This window comes from Pelodiscus sinensis, chromosome 18, assembly GCF_052426305.1.
Source record: "Pelodiscus sinensis isolate ZL-2025 chromosome 18, ASM5242630v1, whole genome shotgun sequence".
In the NCBI taxonomy this organism is placed as follows: domain Eukaryota; kingdom Metazoa; phylum Chordata; order Testudines; family Trionychidae; genus Pelodiscus; species Pelodiscus sinensis.
The window spans coordinates 29,674,246-29,692,566 of record NC_143069.1 but is presented as its reverse complement, the minus strand read 5'-3'; the positions used below and the strand labels follow the sequence as shown (position 1 = coordinate 29,692,566).

General features: G+C 56.4%; 1 protein-coding gene and 1 long non-coding RNA gene across 2 annotated transcripts; both read right to left on the bottom strand.

Moving 5' to 3' along the window:
- Positions 1-7,641: 7,641 nt before the first annotated feature.
- Positions 7,642-9,099, bottom strand: LOC142823872 (uncharacterized). The gene is made up of 4 exons (XR_012898951.2): positions 8,974-9,099; positions 8,785-8,810; positions 8,516-8,553; positions 7,642-8,099 (listed from the first exon to the last, which is right to left on the bottom strand). It is a non-coding gene; the product is annotated as an uncharacterized LOC142823872 (long non-coding RNA).
- A 2,840-nt stretch (positions 9,100-11,939) lies between these two features.
- Positions 11,940-17,503, bottom strand: LOC142823753 (T-cell-interacting, activating receptor on myeloid cells protein 1-like). Its single transcript, XM_089770431.1, has 3 exons — positions 17,473-17,503; positions 16,023-16,541; positions 11,940-12,579 (listed from the first exon to the last, which is right to left on the bottom strand). The coding sequence occupies exons 1-3, from the start codon at positions 17,501-17,503 to the stop codon at positions 12,098-12,100; spliced, it is 1,032 nt and encodes a 343-aa protein (XP_089626557.1). The 3' UTR covers positions 11,940-12,097.
- Positions 17,504-18,321: the final 818 nt, after the last annotated feature.

Genomic DNA, 18,321 nt, shown 5'->3' with positions numbered 1-18,321 from the left:
CCGGTGGCCCCCAACGGCATGGGGGGTGTAAGACAGACGCCCCACTTGGCTTGGCTCTGCACTGTGCTCTGGAAGTGAGTGCGGGCGTGGCCTCTGGGAAGGGGCAGGACTAGGGTGTTCTGGTTTCTGCTAGTAGAATCCTGGCAAACCCTGTCCCTGGCTCTGGGAGGGGGCTGGGGTGCAGGGAGGGGCACAGAGAGGGGGGAGCCCAGGACTCCTGGGTTCTGCACATGGAGCCGCCCGGACCTGCAGGGGCCTGTGCCAGTCTCTCCCACTCACTGAGGTTTAAACCCTTCAGCTCCTCCCATCACCCCTTGACGATCTGTGACCTGGGAAAGGCTCCCCCGGCTCTGCAGCTCCCCTGGGGCAGGGATGTCCCCTCCCTCTGCCCTCCATTCCCAGCTGCTGCTGCCACCCAAGTGACTCTTCTGGCAGCCACTCGGGCATCCGCTGTGCTCAGCTCAGTCTCAGGGGCAGAGCCGGAGCACTGAGCCCTCCTGAGGGTCTGGCTGGGTGTAGGACTGGGAGCAGGGAGGCCAAGCCGGGCCCCTCACCTGCCCCCATCAGCTCCAAAGAGTCACTGGGCTCCCACCAGGTGCCAGCTCCCAGGCAGGTGACAATAGCGTGTGTGGTTATGTCTGCCTGCCCAGCTCATTCTGGGGATGGGAAATTGAGCCCAGCTGAGCCCACACCCTGCACTACTACCTGCCTGCCTCCCTTTAGGATAGAATTCCCAGGGTAGTGAAATGTTGCGTCTCTCATGGGATCTAACAAAGAGCAGCAGAAATGTCCTTAGCAGGCCCCGACTGGGGGGAATCACCGACATTTATGGTGGATTCTCCATCACTGTCAACGTTGAAACTGGGATTGGGGAGATCTCGAGGAGTTCTGCTCCAGGGGTTGTTTGGGGGAGGTGTTACCCAGGGGCTGAGACAGAATGATCACAGAGTATAAAGCCTGTGAAAATATTTTTTTTGTGGGGGAGGGTAGCATATACCCTGGGCCTGGCTCTCTCCCCTATTACAGGCATTTGAGGGGAAACACTTCAAAACTGCCCCCAAATGTTTTGTCCCAATGCGGCAAAGGAAATCATTTGGAATCTCAAACCATTCCCCAGACCAGGACAACCCTTTCCCACCCGGTTATAAGAGATGGGATCTATCCATGGCCGGGGGAAATGGAGACAGGGGGCAGGGAGGGGAAAGAGCTGGGAAAGATGAAACAAATTATTTTCAAGGGTGAAGGGGCTGAGGATTTATAATCCATAGAGACCCGTGGGGGTGTATTGCCAAGTACTGAAACAGCAGCCGACGGGTGTCACAAAATGTCATGCAGTTCATAGCGTGCCTCATCTTTGACCTTTTACTCCTCAACTCGTGGGGAGCCCTAGTTATAGGACAGGGTCCTAGCTGGGCTGAAAGGGGTCAGATGAATCCAGATTCCTGTTGTGAGGGTGGCGCTGGAGAGAGCCTGGAAGCGAGATGAAATGAGAACGCTGAGGATGCTGAAGAGAGAGAAAGGCAGAGCGATACATGAAGAAGCCGACACCGGGAACAATGAGAAACCAGTCAGCCCCCATATCAGCTTGAAGAATCTGCGGTTCTAGGCTGATCTTTCTGCTCAGCTCCCTGCCTCGTCACTGCTTTTACAAAAAGCAGCAGCTGTTTCCCCTGTTGGGCCACAGGGCGCTGAAATGACCCCAGCCCCAGGGACCGCAGACACATGCCCTTGGTTAGCGCTATCCATTCACACGCAATTGAGGCACAAAATAGCATTTCCTCTACATGTGGTGTACAGCTGAGACCTGCAACCACAAGACTAAGGTAACCAACTAAACCCACAATAGTGCATTTGCAACATGGGTTACTTTGCAGGTTAGGGGGAGGGGTGACAGGCTCAATGCTCGCTCCAGCATCCCACTACAACACTAGAGAATGATGCGTTGCTGAGGGTGGAAGTCAGCTCTGCAGAGGGTGTTTTCCCTTTGTCCTCATTTCATGCTAGGGGGGGCCGTGCTGCAGAAAGTGGTCAGGAGCAATGTTCCCTCTAATCTTTTCCACCCCGTGCGGATTTTTTCCATCCTTGGGCAAAATCATTTGTTTATGTGCAGAGAGGTACGAGTGCACCAGTAGCAACACACAACCTAGCTGTGGGGGCGCAGCTAATCAGCTGGGTAGCATTTGAATCTTTCCTGAGTGGCTGCATAAGCGCCCAGCTTACAGGAAACACTGGGGGAGGGGAGGGAGGGAGGGGTGCGTAACCATCATGCTGCATGCCACATTTAATACAAACAGCCACAGAAACCTAAGGCCTCCTAATTTTACTGGATCATCCCAGGTTTTTGGGTCTTGGGAAAGGGTAAATCAGACATCCCTATTCTCTTTCTCTATGTCAGTCCTGACTTCAGAAACCACTGTCATATTCCCCCTTAGACGTATCTTGCCTAAGAAGTGCATCCCCAATGTGTCCTCATCTGTACTCTGTCCATATCCTTCATTATCTTCCTTGCTTTCTCTGAACCTCCTCTGGTTATGGTTACTAGGTAGACTTCCCCAAAAATACCAGATGCACTTGGTCGTGGGCCGGGAGGGGGGCAGGGCTGGCCAGGAGGAAGGGGGGCGGGAGGTGTCGGAGACTGCAGGGCTGGCCGGGAGGAAGGGGAGAGGAGGGAAGCATGGCTGGTGGGGGGATCGGGGGCTGAGGGGGCTGGACAGAAGGAGGAGATGCCAGAGAAAGGGGGGTGGGAAGCAGAACTGGCGGGGGGGGGGTGCAGCCACTGGCCGCCGCCGGAGTCCAATGGGCCGTGCCCCCGGCAGGCACTCCCTCTAGTTGCAAGTAGAAGCCAGGCGGGGGTGGGGCTGGGAGCCACTCCCCACACCTGGCTTCTGCAGGCAACCAGAGGCTCCCAGCTGGGAGGCGGGGCTGCGATTGGTTCTGGGAGCCTCTGGTCGCATGAAGACGCCGGGCGGGGAGAGTGGCTGGAAGTTCCAGCCACTGCCCCGCCCTGCCCGGATTTTGCAAGTGACCACAGAGCTCTCAGTGCCAATCACGGCCCCGCCTCCCAGTCACTCCCCCACCCCCGCCAGGCTTCCGTCCGGCGCCCAGCCGAGAATTCAGAAAATACCGGACATTGCACACGGCACATTGCACGTGTCCAGCATTTTCTGAATTTTTCTGCTGGACAGATGGCGCAAATACTGGACTGTCCGGTAGAAAACTGGACACCTAGCAACCCTACCTCTGGTTCCTACTGGGGATGGGACAGCCAGGACTGGATGCAACATTAAAGGGGTGGGTGCACCACGGATTTAACTAGTGCGGTCGTCCTGTCTCCTTTTCTCATCCTTTTCCTAACAGTCCTCATGTGCTAGCCAGGGCCATGTTGAAACCAGCCCCCAGCCCCACTTGAACTCCTACAGCCCCACAGACAGACACTGGTCCTGGGCTCAGCACTGGGGAACCCTCTGCTTTCAGTGGGGGGGAGAGAGGTCTGGAGGCCCAGAACACAGAAAGTCAGGATCTGCCCTACCCCCCAACTCACCCTGAGTCCCTCAAACCTCCCCCTGAACGTTTGTGTTTGTTGGAGCTTTGCAGGGGCTGGTAGAATTGCATGGGGTGAGGGGTTCTGCCCGTGGGGCTGTGGGGACTGCAGTGTGTGGGGGAGGGGGAGTGCGTCACTGGACTCCCTGGAGCAGCTCTCTGGTGCCCCCTGCAGGACAGGGAGTGTGCGTGCATGTGGCTGCCCCCTGCTGGCTAGGTTCAGAACTGTCTGGTGTGTGGCTGTGCAGTGTCGTTGTGTATGCGCGTATGTTGGTGTTGACACACACGCGGTGACACTTTCCCCTCCCCAGCCCCAGAAGCCCGACTCTGGCACCGAGGGACAGAGCTGGACCACCATCAGCTCACCCTGTACGCCACCATAAGTACCCCACCACGCCCCTATAGCCTGAAACTGTGGGAGTCACTGGGGCAACGGGGCAGGGAGCATGGCCCCCGGGGATTGATGCAGTGACCCCCTGCAGAGAACAGGCTCAGCTTATGGTCTCCCCATTAACCTCCTGCTGCTGGTTCTGCTGCATCCAGCTGCAGAGATGGTGGGTTTGAGGGGGATTCAGCGCCAGGAGGGGGAGGGCATGCTCCAGGGCATCTGTTTGTGTTATTTTGCATTCTGTTCATCCCCAGATTTCTAACACAGAACCACAAACCAGACCCTGTATCATTATCAGCTTTAAAACAAACACAAGGAAGATTTTCCTCACCCAGCTCACAGTGAACCTGTGGAACTCCTTGCTAGAGGATGCTGTGAAGGTCAGGACTTTAACAGAGTTCAAAAAGAGCTAGATAAATTCATGGAGGATAGGCCCATCAATGGCTGCTAGCCAGGATGGGTAGGGATGATGTAACTCGCTTTTGTTTGTCCGAAGCTGGGGATGGGCGACAGGGGAGGGATCGCTTGATGATTCCCTGCTCTGTTCACTCCCTCTGGGACACCTGGCACTGGCCACACTCAGCAGACAGGACACTGGGCTGGATGGGCCTTTGATCTGACTCAGTCTGGCTGTTCTTATGTTCTAATTAAGACTGAAGACCAGACCCCGAGGTCTCCTGGCTCCCAGCCCAGGGCGTCTTCTCCAAGGCTGCAGGGCACATGGAGGGTGACGTGCCTCCCTCCTCAGAGATGCAGACAAGCTGTGAGCTGCAACATGCTGGGTATTGCATTAATTTCTGCTTAATTTGACCACACTAGATTTATCCTGCAGACTACAGACTTGTCATGGATGCAGGAGGAGATGAGAGGTCATCAACTTCCTGTAGCTGCAGCCGGCATCTGAGCTCCTTATTCAGGGCTGGGTGAAGCTGGGTAGTGGGGTGTCGGTGGCAGCGCTGAAGGGCCCCTCACTGCCCATCACGGCTTCTGCTCTCACCGTCCTCTTCCTTAGTTAGTACCAGACAGAGCCAGAGTGTGTTTCTAAATGGGGAGCTGAGACCAGGGTGTGTGCCCATTGGGGGGATCTGAGACCCATGGGGATGGGGCGGAATCTGAGGCATGTGTTTGGTGGAGGGGGTGGCTCTGAGATCTGTAGATCTACTTGCTCTGGGATCTGGCCCCTAATGAGTGGGGCGAGGTCTCAGCCTCTGGATATGGGTGGGGGACCAGGACTGATAGGATCATCCCTATGGAGCTGTGCGCCTCTCACGCCAACCCACGTCCCTCGTCCTTAACACGGAAATTCCCCAGCTGCCCCGTTCCCCACAGATACTCACGTCCCTACACCCTGTTCCGCTCGGCCAGCAGCCTGGAGTGGAGACAGGCCATTAGGGACCAGATCCCAGAACAACTGGATCCCACAGATCTCAGGTCCACTCCCTCTCCCCTCCCTCCAAGCACATGCCTCAGATTCCTCCCACACCCTGGTCTGAGATCCCTTCAATGGACACATGCCCTGGCTGTCTCCATGATCTACCCACGGCTGGGAAATGGCTGCTCACCACAAGCAGTGGTGCCCAACAGAGGTACCGCTCCTCCCGGGTACGTCCTCAGAACAATCGTTGTTGCCTTAAGCAGAAGGTGCTTTACTTTTCCTTATATACTGTGGCTGAGACCAGCGAAACGGCAGCACCGGTGTCCACTTCCATAGGTACAGGTTTGCCTTCCAACAATGGGGTTACTCAGTATTCATGGGAGCCCCCTGCCGAAGACAAAACACAGCAGGGCACCTCTTCTTTGGACGGGTGTCACCTTGGTCATCAGGAGTCTGCTCGGTGGGATGCAGATTTTCATTTTTGGCCCCCCAGACCACAGGCCTTTTTTTTCTTTTGTTTGCAGGGATGCCACACTCTCGACACACTAGGTCCTTACACCTGCACTCAGATGCACAGTGACTCGGCTCACCGCGGCGGTAACATTACTGGCTCCCACTGTTTTGTGGGTAGGTCCTTCGGATACTTCATGCACTCTAGGGGGTGCACTGAGATATTGCACCTCCTGTGTGGCTAGTTCCATGGAATATCAACGGTCTTCTATAGGGTGGGCTGGGGATTCTGTTAATAGTCGCTTCCGTATCGCTTCACTGTGCAGGCCACACACTATCCTGTCCCACACGGGAGAGCTATTTCAACCTTGCTACAAATTACCCAACGGTTTCGCTTTCTTTTTGGTCTCTGTTGTGGAGCCTAGACCCTTCTGCAATTACCAATGTTCTGGAGAAGAATGTGGCCCCAGGATTTCTACAATGTTGCTGTAAGGCAGGACTACTCAACAAGCGGCTCACTGCCCGTTTGTTTGTGGCCCGCACTGTGGTTTGGATTTACGTGGGACTCAACACACGGCCTGTGGGTGGAAGCCAAAACAAAAAAGTAGCCAATATAACGGTCTTCTCTTGATATGCGTTTTAGTATGTAAGTTCCTGGACTGTCATTAGTCATTTAAAGTGCTGTCATATGTGTGGCAATTGGGTAAATCTTGCATTTTATGAATATCAGCAGAACTGACTTAAGTGGGGCCTGCGTGTTGTGTAGTCTTGCCTAAATCTTTGTATTCAGGGCTGTCAGTGTGAAAGAATCTATTTGCACATATACACAACCCCACTGAAGTTGCAGCCCTTGGTATGTGTTATGAGTATCATTGTGGCTCCCGGGGCTTCCAGAGTTGAGTAGCCCGGCTGTAAGGGTTGGTTTCTGTCTTAACAGGCAGCAGCAAACTGTGTAGCAGGGTGTAGCTCAGAGCCCCTTACAGCACTTAAAAATATTGGCACCTTCTTCTCTTCCTTAATGTCATTCACAATAAGAAGAAGCTCAAAACGCTCAGTATTCATGTGCCCTTGATCTATGGTCTCCTTAAAAGGTCCCCATGACTAGGGTTGCCAGCAGTGCCAGTCTGAGCAATTCTGGCATCTGGGCAGCGGGCGCGTGGCGCATGCACAGCCCTGGCCCCCAGTGCGCTGTGCACCTTACAGCTGCAATCGGCGCGCGGCGCCTAATGGCAGCTGTAAGGAGAAGCGCGCGGAACTGGTGGTGGCAGGACGCACGTGTGCTGTACTGCCTGGCCCGGCCACCGCCGCTGGCACACAGCTCGGGTCCGTCCGGGGTGGGCTGTGCCTGGCTGTGCAGGCCCCACGACCGCAGCGGAAAGGGTGCTGCTGGCCAGCACTGCAGGGGTTAACGCGGCTCCCACCCCGGGAAGCTGCTGCAGGGTGGCAGCTGGGAGCTGCTGCAGCCCGCGATCTGGGAGCCAGGCACCCCCCATAAGTTGCCACCCCGGGTAGCTGCCCGGCTACCCCACCCCTTAATCCGGCCCTGGTTGCCAGATGGTACCGGACACACTTGACATTACATCACAATCTACATTACATCTCATTTAGAAAATACCAGACATTTCTATTTTCTCAATTTGTGTCCTGAACGGAAAGCTCAAATACTGGACTGTCAAATACTGCAGCGCCCTCCTGAATTTCTCTGTTTTTTTTCTCTCCCAGCCTCTGGGCTTCACTCCGAGCAGAACAAAGCAGACCCTGGTTCTAGTTTCAGTTTGCAACTGTCAGATCACACCCCCACCTTTCCAGAGCAGCAAAAAGGTTTGTTTTCTCACATTGGCCTCTCTTTCTGCTGTTGCAGGAGGCAGCACAGGGATCCCACCCATGTCGCCACTTTGTTATACCGCTTCGATTCACAGAGTTGAGGAAGAAACCGCTTGAAACACAGAGAGCTGCAGCAGTTGCAAGCTTCCAATTTATTTCAAAACACAGAGCTGGCGAAAACCAGCTGGGCTGACACCTAGTGACCTAACTCACTATAACAACAACATGATCTATCATTACACACAACACAGACCAGAAGCCCAGCCTGTTCTCTGGTGGGCGGGGGGTGAGGATGGAGGGGGAGGACAGTGTAACCGTGTCACTCCCTGAGGGTTATGCTCCCTGCCCTGTCATTCCAGGGACTCCTCTAGGTTCAGGCTATGGGGGTAGGGAAGGGGCACTGATGGTGCTGTAAACGACGGGTTCGGGGGCAGGTACCGATGTCCTTCGCTTCATCTGCAGCTTCTGTGGGTCCAGCTCAGCATAGGTGAGTCCCTCAGCGCCAGGCTTGGGCTCCTGGGGCTTGGAGGGAAAAGAGTAACCGTGTTTTTGTGTCAGGGAAATCCCTCCCCCCCCTCAACCCCCCCCCGCGCTCCTCCCCCCCTTGCAATTCTGCTGCCCCTGCAAAGCTCAGACAAACACAAATGTTTTGGGGAGCGCAGGGTGAGTTTGGGGGGCAGGGCCAGTCTGTGATTCTCTGTGATCTGGGCCTCCAGCCCCCTCCTCTCTACCCCGCTACCGTGGTGGAGGGAGCCCCAGTGCAGATCCCAGTGCCAATGTCTGTCTGTGCAGATGTAGGAGCCCAGGTGTGGTAGGGGCTGGTGTGAACAAGCCCCTAGTGGAACCTGCACAGACCTAGATGGGGGAGGATCCATGGTGCATTGGTGTGGGGGGGGCAAGGCAGGGAGATCAGGAGACTTGGGTCGGGGGACACTTACCAGGACATCCTGCTGCTTCCCTTGGCCCACAAGGGTGTCTGTGGAACAGAGACCCCCATCCCAGGTGAGTGGCTGGGCCCGGATCAGGCTCTAGGCCCAGCCCCACTGTTTGCATGTGAACCGTGTGGTACAGTGGGGGAAACTGAGGCACTGAGCAAAGCAGAAGCACCTCCAAAAGGTGCACAGTGAGCCAGGTCTGCACCCCACCTCATCATGCCCCCCCAGGAAACACCCCTCCCCCCGCGGACACCCCGTCTTGTCTAACTTACACATTGTGTCTGCAGCCTCGGATTCCCTGTGGGGACAGAGAGAGAGAGAGAGAGAGATTAACAGAGCCCAGGAGTCCTGGCTCCCAGCCCCGGGCTCTAACCACTAGGCCCCTCCCAGAGTCGAGGAGAGAACCCAGGTGTCCTGAGGCAGGTAGATGGGTGGGGGAGGGGTCAGAACTGGGGTCTCACCTGCTCTGTCTCGCTGCTGGTCCCTTCCCTGCAGAGACATGAAGCAGAATTGTCCATGAATGGCCCCGGGTCTCCATGTGCCAGTCCACAGGGCAGCCGGGATGGGAGTCCCCACCCTTGCTCTGGCAGGGGACAAGCTGAGCCCTGCCCCCTACAGAACAGCGCCCCCTACAGATCCCCACACACCCTGCAGACCCCGTGCCCCCCTTGTGGGGGCTTTGGGACCAGCACTGAGTGCCAGGGGACAGCGCCCCCTGCTGATCCCCCTGCCCCATCCTCCAGGTGTGTGGCCTGTCTCCAGTCCAAGCCCTGCCCCTTCCCCCCTGTCTAGCAGCAGGTTTAACCCTTCCCTCGCTGGGGCACTCACTGGCTCGAGTGCGTCTGTAGCAGAGGAAGGCCAGGAGGAGGAGGAGGAGGAGGAGGAGGAGGAGGAAGCCGGGGGCCCCCGCGATCATCCCGGCGATGATGGGGCCGCTCAGATTCTGTTCACGCCCACCTGGGAAGCAGAAGGCGGCCGTGAGCACCGGGAGTGGCTGGTGCATTACCTGCTGCCCATCCCCTTCTCCTTAGCACTGAGGGACCCACAGCAATGGGGCTAGTGGTGGGTACAAAGAGGGGATTGTGAATAGCATTCACAGGGGGCAGGGGCCTGTCCTGGGGCCAGGACAGGGGGGATGTACCTCAGGCCCCATGTGCCCTGGGACAATGGTTAGACCAAGATCCCACAGCCCAGCCCCCTTGGGTCCTGCCCCTCTCCTGGGAATTCTACAGCAGCTGCAGCTCACCGCTACGTAGGAGACATCTGGGTTGGGGGGCATTTGACTGGGGAGGGGCTTTGAGACTGCTGGGAGAACCGCGCCCTGCTGAAGCGATCAGCAGCGGAAGAGGTAATGGTGCTGGCTCCCCAGCGACCATCATTAGGTTCCAGAGTCAACAGTGTGTCTCTGTGAATGGGAGTGGGTGCCTCAGTAGATCCCAGGGTAAATGCCCTCTGGGGCAGCACCGAGCTCTGCTTCCAGGTTGTTCCTGCAGGCTCTCTGCAGCCTCAGACAGACAGAAGAGATACATGGGACCATTATTCCTGGCTTCCCATCCGCCGCCCCATTCTCCCAGGGGGATACACACTGAGCTGTGCCCCACATGGGTGGCTCTGTGGTGCTGTTGGGCAGCAGCACAGCACCCCAGTCTGGGGTCACCTGGGGAGGGGCTGTGTGCTGGGCACAGTTCTCCTGGGCCCTGCCCCCTCCAAGCCAATCTGGCACCTGTCCAGTGACTCCCTCCCCCTGCACATCAAATGAGTCCGGGCAGGTCTCAGCCCAGATGGGGCATTTCCTGTGAGGATCTGTCCCCTGGAATCTGCCCTTCCCCCAGCATCCCACCCAGCAACTCTTCATAGCTCCTCCAGGGAGAGGCTCCTCATGCATCATGTGCCTGTTGTTCCAAATGGCGATGGGGATCTTCTGTCCCCAGGCCTGGTACCTGGCTCCACGCTGCCTGGGTGGGTCGACGGCGGCTCTGTTCTCGGCTGAGTCAGGTCAGATCTCCCTGTGGGAATGGAGCCAGCGTCTGTCTGGGACTCAGGCGGGGAGGGTGTGAGAAAGCTGGAGCCCTGGTGTCTGTGGCTAGTTATACAGGGTCTCTATACATCATGGGCTGCGCCAGCCCCCCTGGGCTACGTCTACACTGGCATGATTTTCTGGAAATGCTTTTAACGGAAATGTTTTCCGTTAAAAGCTTTTTCGGAACAGAGCGTCTAAATTGGCCCGGATGCTTTTCCGCAAAAGCACTTTTTGCGTCCGTGACGATCTAGACGCGCTTTTCCGCAAAAAAGCTCCAATCGCCATTTTCGCAATCAGGGCTTTTTTGCAGAAAACAAATCTGAGCTGTCTACACTGGCCCTTTTGTGCAAAAGCATTTGCGCAAAAGGGACTTTTGCCTGAATGGGAGCAGAATAGTATTTCCGCAAGAAGCACTGATTTCTTACAATAGGAAGTCAGTGCTTTTGCGGAAATTCAAGCAGCCAGTGTAGACAGCTGGCAAGTTTTTCCGGAAAAGCGGCTGATTTTCCGGAAAAACTGGCCAGTCCAGACACAGCCCCTGGAGTGAGGACGGGACACAGGGATTGGGGCTGGATCAGTGCCCCTGGGATCCCAGGATGGATCCCAGCGAGACGCTCAGCGAGATGCGGCCCCTGCCTGGCTCCATGGAACCCACAAGCACTAACGACTTGTGCTGATCACCAGGAGCCCTGTCCTGGGCCAGCTGCCCCGCGTGCTCAGTAGGGACACAGGACACACAGACGGTCCCTGCCCCATTCACGGGTCACTCATCCCGTGGGGCCGGTCTGGGTGCGGCCACCCTACTGCGGGGGAGGAGCCCCCTGCCCCACAGAGTCAAGAGGAGCTTGGCTGCCCCATGGGCTGTGTCCCACCCGGGCGCTAGTTCCCACAGCCCAGACTGGCTCTGAGCTCCCCAGGAAGGTTGGGAACCACACGGGATTTGACATTTCAGGTCCAGTTCTCATGGAGACAAGGTCTGAGTCCATCTGAGTGACCCTCCCCAGACGTGCTCCCGTCCGGCCACCGCCCTGGGCTCCCAGGGTCCCACATCCCCACTGACCCATGGGCAGGCATCCCCAGGGTCTGTCCATACCCCGCTAGACAGAAGAACTGAGCCCATCAGTTCTGTGCAGGGATCGTCCCCTTCCAAACGCCTGAGTGGCCCTGAGGGTATCTGAGCGAGAGCCCTGGGCCCGGGGGATGAATGGCTCCATTTCTCCAGCTTACCTTCACTCTGCGGTGCCGTTGTGAGGGGATCCGGCTGCTGGGTCCCAGCAGGATCGGGCCCTGCTGTGGGATTCAAACGAGCATCGGCTGGGACGGGGGAGGGACCGAACCAAGCACCCAGCTCCAGGGAGGGGCTGAAATGGTGACTCAGCAACTGGGCCACTCGCCCCATGACCCAGAGTTTATTGCGGCTTCAAGTGTCAGGGCGGGTGGGGAGGGAATTCGTTGCTGGGCAGTTCCAGCCGGGCAGTTCCTGGGCCGTGGCTGCTCTGTGTGTCCCCAGAGCGGGGCAGCCGGGGAAGCCTCTCCCTGGGAAAGGCATCTGCTGTGCAACCCCCCTACGGGTAGGGATCCCCCGACCTTGGCCGTGACCCTCCAGCAGCTGCTGTCCCCCCTCCCTCCCCCGTGATTCCGTCCCCACCACCCAACCAGGAATCCCCTGTGTGGGACCCAGAGCCTGGCTCTGAGTGTCCTGAGGGTCCATCCAGGTGTGGGGCTGGGAGCAGGTACTCCAAGCCAGGCCCCTCACCTGCCACCACCAGCTCCACAGGGTTGCTGGGCTCTGACCAGATGTTTGGGTCCCCCCGGGCGCCACATTGGCAGCTGTAGTTCCCTGCATCTGTCCGGCTCAAGTTGCGGATGCGAAATTCAGCCACGTCCCCGGTGGGATCCATCGCGCGCTGCGCAGCCGGGTCTCCAGCTTTCCTCAGCAGGACCCGCCCTCCCCCAGACCTGCACCGGCACTGGATGGTCACAGCTCCCCCCGGGGTGAACCCCTCACTGGGGCGCAGGGAGATGGAGGACTTGGGGTAGCTGGGATCTGCAGGCAGGAGGAGACAGGCCGTGAGACGCAGACCCCCACAGCCCAGCCCCAGGGGCTGCAGGGATAGTCCCCTGGATGCTTTTCCCCCCAGTCCCAGGCCGGACCCCGGTGGCGAAGTGGGGGATTTCCTTACAGATCTGTGTCAATGCTCTGTGGGTCTCCATTTAGCAGGGGGCTGCGTGGGTAGCAGGGTGGTGAGGGAGGGTTTTTTGTTCCCCAGGACCAGGGGCGACCCCCAATTCCTGGGACAATGGGATAGAGACGGGCGACCCAGAAGGCCCCTCCCAGCTCCACCCCTGGCAGGAGGGGAGAGGAGCCTGGAGTCCTGTCCAGCCAGGTCCAGCCAGGAGAGAGGACAGAGATGAGGAGGCCCAGCTGACTTGCTCACCCAGCACTGAAGACAAGGGGAGCAGCTGGTGGGTTGGTGTTGCAGGATGATTGGCTGGAAGGAGGGGGCTGCTGGACTGGGGGCTCCCTGAGGGGCCTACGGCAGAGACCGGCTGGGGGCTCAGAGAGGTGCATCCCAGGCAGCGGAAGGGCCTATGGCTGAACGCCCAAGAAGGGCTCCCACTGAAGCAGGAGCCCAGAAAGAGCAGGGTCCACGACAGCGGGGTGAGCAGGAGCTCCCGTGCTGGGTCACACACTGAACTGTTGCTGACTAGTGTCTGCCACTGGCTGAATAAAACCCATTTCATGGCAACAGGCGACATGGCCGCTGTGAGAGACCCGCCCCCCTCCCCATGGACATGAATTTACAGAACTCAAAGGTGCTGTGAGCGAATTATTTTGTGCAACCCACCAATCTCATGTCATGATCCACTGGTTCTGTTGATCTTACTCTGCTGTGCGTCTCATGTGTGTGTGTAAAATTAGACACAGGGGTACGTCTAGACTACAGGGTTTTGTCGACAGAAGATTTGTCGACAGATACTGTCGACAAAGAGCGTCTAGATTCCATCCAGTTCTGTCGACAAAGCAAGCCGCTTTGTCGACATGACAGTGTGGACGCAAAGGGCCGTGTAGATGCAATAATGCCTTCTATTGACAGAGCTCTGTCGACAAAAGGCGTTATTCCTCGTAGAATGAGGTTTACGTATGTCGACAAAACTGCTGAGTTCTGTCAACGTTATGTCGACAACTCAAAGGCAGTGTGGACGCAGGTATAGTTTTGTCGACAAAAGTCCAATTTTGTCGCCAAAACCCTGTAGTCTAGACGCACCCAGGGAGTGGGGAATACTTTGTGAGTTTCAAGTGTGTGAATGGGAGTCATGGAGGGGGTTACCTGCAACTTCTAGATGAGCCACCTTTAAACAATCTTTTGTCCTTCAGTCTGAGCAGTGGTTGGTCGGGAGGGGCCACAACTCCTTAACAAAGGGAATAGGAAAGCAGAGGCCGGGGTCTTTTTCCTAGCCTGCACCTGAAGGAAGAAGCCTGAGACCCCAGGGTGGGGAGACTGCCCTGGTTTGGAGGGGCAACGAACTCCCTCCCAAGTCTTCTTGTGCCCCCCTCTGCTCTGTGGAGATAGGATGCAGGGTGGGAGGGGGCACCTTGACACCAGCACACTCCTCTCCCTCCGCTGCCCTGCAGAGTACGCTGGAGGCTCTTGGGGGGAGGAGCAGCTACAAGGCAAAGGGCAGGAGAAGAGCAGCAGTGGGGGGAGGAGGCAGCTGAAGAGCAGTCACTTGCTAGACTCTAGGTCAAACCAGTCAGGATCCCGTCAGAGGCTCTGGGATCTACAAGAGGAGTCTGATGTAGTGGTTGGTGACCACAGATCTAGCTGACGGCATAGAGAGTTTGCAGATGATACCAGCTGGGAGGGGTTGCAAGTGCTTTGGAGGATCGGGTCATAATTCAAAATGACCAGCAGAAGGGGGTTTGTGACCGGGGTGGGGTCTAGACAAACGGTCTGAGGTAAAGAGGATGAAGTGCAATAAGGACAAATACAAAGCGCTCCACTTAGGAGGGAACAATCCGTTTCACACATGCAGGATGGGAAGTGGCTGTCTAGGAAGAATGGCAGAACGGGATCGAGGAGTCACAGTGGATCATAAGTTAACATGAGTCAAACGGGTGACGCTGTTGCAAAAAAGGCAACATGATTCTGGGATGTATTCACAGGTGTGTTGTAAGCAAGACCCGAGAAGTCATTCTTCCGCTCTACTCTGCACTGATTAGGCCTTAACTGGAGTATTGTGTTCAGTTCTGGGCACCGCATTTCAAGAAAGATGTGAAGCAATTGGAAAAGGTCCAGGGAAGAGCAACGAAAATGATTAAAGGTCTAGAAAATATGACCTTTGAGAGAAAAAAAATGAATGGCCCTGAAGCACTTTAGAAACTAACAAAAAATGTAGATGGTATCGGGAGCTTTTGTGTGCACAACTCATTTCATGAGATGAATGCGGTTAAGCAGTCTAGGGTACAAATAAATAGCAGTGAAAGAGAGGGGATGGGGAGAATAAAGAGAAGAAAAAAATTGGGGAAAATATTGTCAATTAGCACGTCCGTGCTTAATCATAGAATCATAGAGCATTAGAATTGGAAGGGATCTCGAGAGGTCATTGAGTCCAGTCTCTATCCCTCACGGCGGAACCGAGCACCGTCTCGATCATCCCTGATAGATGTTTATTTAACCTGCTCTTAAATATTTCCAGTGCTGGAGATTCCACAACCTCCCTGGGCAATTTATTCCACGTTTTTAACAACCCTGACAGGTAGGAAACTTTTCTTAATGTCCAACCTAAACCTCCCTTGCTGCAGTTTAAGCCCATTGCAGCTTCACCTGTCATCAGAAGCCAAGAACAATTTTTCTCCCTTCCCCTTTTAACATCCTTTTAGATTACCCAGTTCTTTAAGTCTGACCTCATACCTCACGGTTTCTAGACCTTTAATTATTTTTGTTGAGAACAAAGTCCAGGCAAGGTGAGAGGAGCGACTGGCAGCAGAGGAGCGACTCAGAGAAGCTGAGGAAAAGGTTGAGAGATTTAAACTCCAGACTGAGAAAAAATGAGCAGAACAGCAGAGACCATGTCCTCTTGGAAGTTCAGTGTATAACGACGTGGGTGTGCGCTTAGATCACAGTGTGGCCAGTGAGTTTAATCCAGTTCATGCCATAACCCAACTCCAAAAAAGTGTGAAAGTCCCTCCCCAAATGGAGTTTGTCACATGAGCAAGTCACTTGTTCGTGTCCTTTATAGGTAAGCAGTTAAGGCCTACCTGCTGCTCTGCAGAGTCACAGGGAAGTTCCTTAGCTGTGGCTCAGCACCACTTAAGGTCCATTGTCCGTCAAGTGCTGCTTTAATCCCATCTCCAGCCAGACGCCCCCTTTGCTGAGCCCCAGACTCAGAGCCCAGCCAGACTCCATGTGCACTGATCCCCTGAGGGAAGGGAAAATCGGCTGGGGGTGGGACTGGGAGTGGGGACACTGAACAAGGGTCGTTTACCTACTAAGTCCAGCTCCACGGGGTCACTAAGCTCTGACCAGTAGGACGACTGTTTGGAGCGACAGTGGCAACGGTAGCTCCCCGCATCTCTCTGGCTCATGAAGTGGATGGGAAACTCAGCCACGAGCCCAGCCGGCTCCACTTCCTGTTGCGTGGTCGGGCTCCCATCCTTGTACAGCAGGAACCTCATGTTGTGGTGCCAAGCCCAACACCGGATGGTCACGGTGGTCTCCAGAGCGACCCCTCTGCTGAGGCGCAGGGAGATGGAGGGTTTGGGGCAGTAGGTCTCTGCAGTGAGAAGGGGACAGGCACAGTCACTGCGCTGCCCTCGCCGCGTGGAGATGGGGTTGGGAGAAACCCAGCCAGAGGAATCTCTCCCAGATCCCAGAGATTCCTTGGAACTACAACTGGAGCTGCCTGAGGCCCTAAACCGAGAGGCCCCCTCTGTGCCCGTCTGTCTGTTTAGTGGGTCCCCTACATCCCCACCTGGGAGCCAGGACACTCGGATCCGATCCCCAGCTCTGGGAGCAGAGGGGTCTAGTGGTTAGAGCAGGGGAGGGGCTGGGAGCCAGAGTTGCTGGTGGCTGCACAGACAGTGAGAAAAAGCCCCTGCCCTGAAACCAAACACAGGGAGGAACGATTAGCCCTTGTGTACACCAAGATACATGGTTTATCTCCTGAGGTCTCTTCCAGCCCTAGGAGTCTATGAGATGGAGGCGCAGGCTGGGCCAGTGACACCCTGTGATGCCGTGGGGAGCTGTGTGGGTGTCTGAGGGATTTGTGTGGGGAATTCACCCCTGTCCCCAGCAGCATCCAGCTCCAAGATCTGACTCCATCTTTCTACAGTAACAGCCTCCTGCCCTGCCACCGACACTGACAGCGGATGGTGACGGCTCCCCCCACAGCGATCTCCCCCTGAGGCTGGCAGAGATGGAGGTTCCGGGTGCAGGGAGCTCTGGGCTCACACAGACAGGAGTGAGATGGGGAGACACAAACCCCTCCCCGTGTGTCTGTGACCGACCCTGAGCGCCCAGCCCCAGGGACAGCGCCCGGGCCCACAGACACCTCCCTGCACCCACAGGGGCCCTGCGGGCCGGGGTTTGAGCTGAGCTCCCGGGTCAATACAAGGAGTTTGAACGGAGTTTTGAGTGAACATTCAGGACTCAGCTCCTCTTTCCCACAATCTCCCCAGAGATACTCACGTCCCAACACTCCGCTCTGCCCAGCCAGCCAGCAGCCTGGAGAAGAGACAGATCATTAGAGACCAGAGACCCACCTGCCCTGTGTACATGCCTTGGTCTCAGATTCCCCCCCACAAATGAGCAGCTTCCCTGGTATCAGATTCCCCATGGGCACCTGCTCTGGCCTCGGATCCCCGTTTGGGCACACACTCTGGTTTCAAATTCCCTGCCCCCTAAGTGCACATGCTCTGGCCATCTCAAAAACTCACCGAGGAAGACAATGGTGAGCTCAGATGCCATGGTGGGTCCCTCAGTGCTGCCACCAATGCCCCAGATCCCAGCTCCACTGAGCCCCAAATAAGGAACTCAGATGCTGGTTGCAGCTACAGGAAGCTGATGACGTCTCATCTCTTCCTGTGTCCATCGCACCTTATCTCTAATCTGCAGGCGAAATCTAGTGCGGTCACAGCAAGCAGAGGTCCCTGCACAACCCTGGAAACCCTGGGCCCCTCAGCCTGGCTAAGCATCAGGTAGCTCACTGCTGGTCACCCAGGCAATTACCCTGCAAAGTGCCCTGCAGCCAATAGGGGAGGGGTCACTTGATGGTTCCCTGCTCTGTTCACTCCCTCTGGGGCACCTGGCATTGGCCTCTGTTGGAAGACAGGACACTGGGATGGATGGACCTTTGGTCTGACTCAGTCTGTTCTTATGTTCTTAGTAGGATTGAAGACCAGACCCCGAGGTCTCCTGGCTGCCAGCCCAGTGCACCTTCCCCAAGGCTGCAGGGCACATGGAGGGTGACGTGTCCCCCTCCTCAGAGACACAGACAAGCTGTGAGCTGGGTGTTGCAGGAATTTCTGCTGTCTTTGGCCACACCAGATTTCTCCTGCAGATTAGAGACTTGTCATATTCACAGGCACAAACCAGGCATCGTCAGCCTCCTGTAGCTGCAGCCAGCATGTGAGTTCCTTATTCAGGGCTGGGTGACACTGGGCACTGGGGCGTTTGTGGCAGCGCTGAGGGGCCCTTCACTGCCCATCATGGCATCTGCTCTCACCGTCCTCTTCCTTGGTGAGTATCACACAGAACCAGGGTGTGTGTCTATAGGGGGAGATGAG